Genomic DNA, 1378 nt, shown 5'->3' with positions numbered 1-1378 from the left:
GTGCTGTGGATGGGCTGCCGCCTGCTGTGGATGGGCCACGTGCTGTGGATGAGCTGCCGTGTGCTGTGGATGGGCTGCCATGTGCGTTCCTGCAGACGAGCCAGCGGCTGCTCCAGAGCATGAGGATCTGCTGAGTGGGATATGGTGTCTCAGCGAGGTTCTTATCTTAGGCACTGCTTTTCCGCACATGCATGGGTTTTCCTGAAGTGTGTAAACTTTACATAAGGAAACTTTCAAACACTCCCGAGTGGGAGCTGTGGAGATGTGAGCAGTGCAAACAGAGATCACAGGGGCACAGTCTTGGTGAGGGGGTTTGGATATTTACTGCACAGTTCTCTAATGTTTTTGCGTACTTGAATATTTTTACTATACAATGTTAGGGAGAAAAGACCTTCAGAAAGACACAAAAGTCAGACCAGGCATGGTGGCTCACGCCTGTAATCCCAGCTACTCGGGAGGCTGAGGCACAAGAATCACTTGAACTGAGGAGGAGGTCACAGTGAGCCAAGATCACACCACAGCACTCCAGCCTGGGCGGCAGGGCACAACTCCATCTCAAAAAAAAAAAAAGACAGACACAGATTCAATGTGGGGAGATAGAAAGCGCCCGTGGAATGTGCGCCTGCCTCCCTGCAGTGCCCACTGGCTTCTCACCCACACTTCATGTTGGAATTTCGTAACTGCCGTGATGGGTGTGAGCATGGGGTCAGGTGTCCTTGGGGCGGTGTCACTGTGTGAGGTTGGGCCAGTGACTTGGCTTCTCTGTGCCACCGTTCCTGCGTCTGTACAATGGGGAAGACAGAGCAGCCGCCTGGTGGGGCCGTGCGGGCTTGCTGAGTCAGCCCGTGTGATGTGTGCAGAGCGCTGCTACACGTTTCTTCACTCCTTCAGTTACTGCCCTTTTGTTGACCGGCTTCACAAAATATTCCAGCTCTGGCCCTTATACTCGTTAGGAAAATAATTCTTAGCAAGTGTAATTTTCATTTTGATGGAGAGAAGTTCCGTTCTCCGCAGTCCTGGCCCACTGGAGGCTCAGGCCGCTGAGTGGGTGGGTGATAGCTTGTGTGACGGGTCTCCAGTAGACTCACAGAAATGTCCCCCCTGGGCTAGATTAAGATGTTTTACGAGGAACATTTGCACCTGGATGATGAGATCCGCTATATCCTGGACGGCAGCGGGTACTTCGACGTGAGGGACAAGGAGGACAAATGGATCCGGATCTTCATGGAGAAGGGAGATATGATCACGCTCCCCGCGGGGATCTACCACCGCTTCACAGTGGATGAGAAGGTGGGCGCGCCGTGCTTTCCCCCACGCGTGGCCTGTGTGCTGTCCCTGGCAGAGGAGGAGAAGGTGGGCGTGCTGTGCTTTCCCCCAC

General features: G+C 53.8%; 1 protein-coding gene across 1 annotated transcript in view; it reads left to right on the top strand.

The window, feature by feature from the left end:
- The window catches only part of ADI1 (acireductone dioxygenase 1), a 32741-nt gene that overhangs the window by 27026 nt on the left and 4337 nt on the right, over positions 1–1378 (top strand). The window contains exon 3 of the mRNA XM_017541985.2: positions 1111–1290. Coding sequence (XP_017397474.1) covers positions 1111–1290 — 180 coding nt within the window. The remainder of the gene's footprint in view (positions 1–1110; positions 1291–1378) is intronic.

This window comes from Cebus imitator, unplaced genomic scaffold (genome assembly GCF_001604975.1).
Source record: "Cebus imitator isolate Cc_AM_T3 unplaced genomic scaffold, Cebus_imitator-1.0 Scaffold139, whole genome shotgun sequence".
NCBI lineage: Eukaryota > Metazoa > Chordata > Mammalia > Primates > Cebidae > Cebus > Cebus imitator.
The sequence above is the reverse complement of the archived record's forward strand: the minus strand, read 5'-3'. Positions and strand labels throughout refer to the sequence as shown.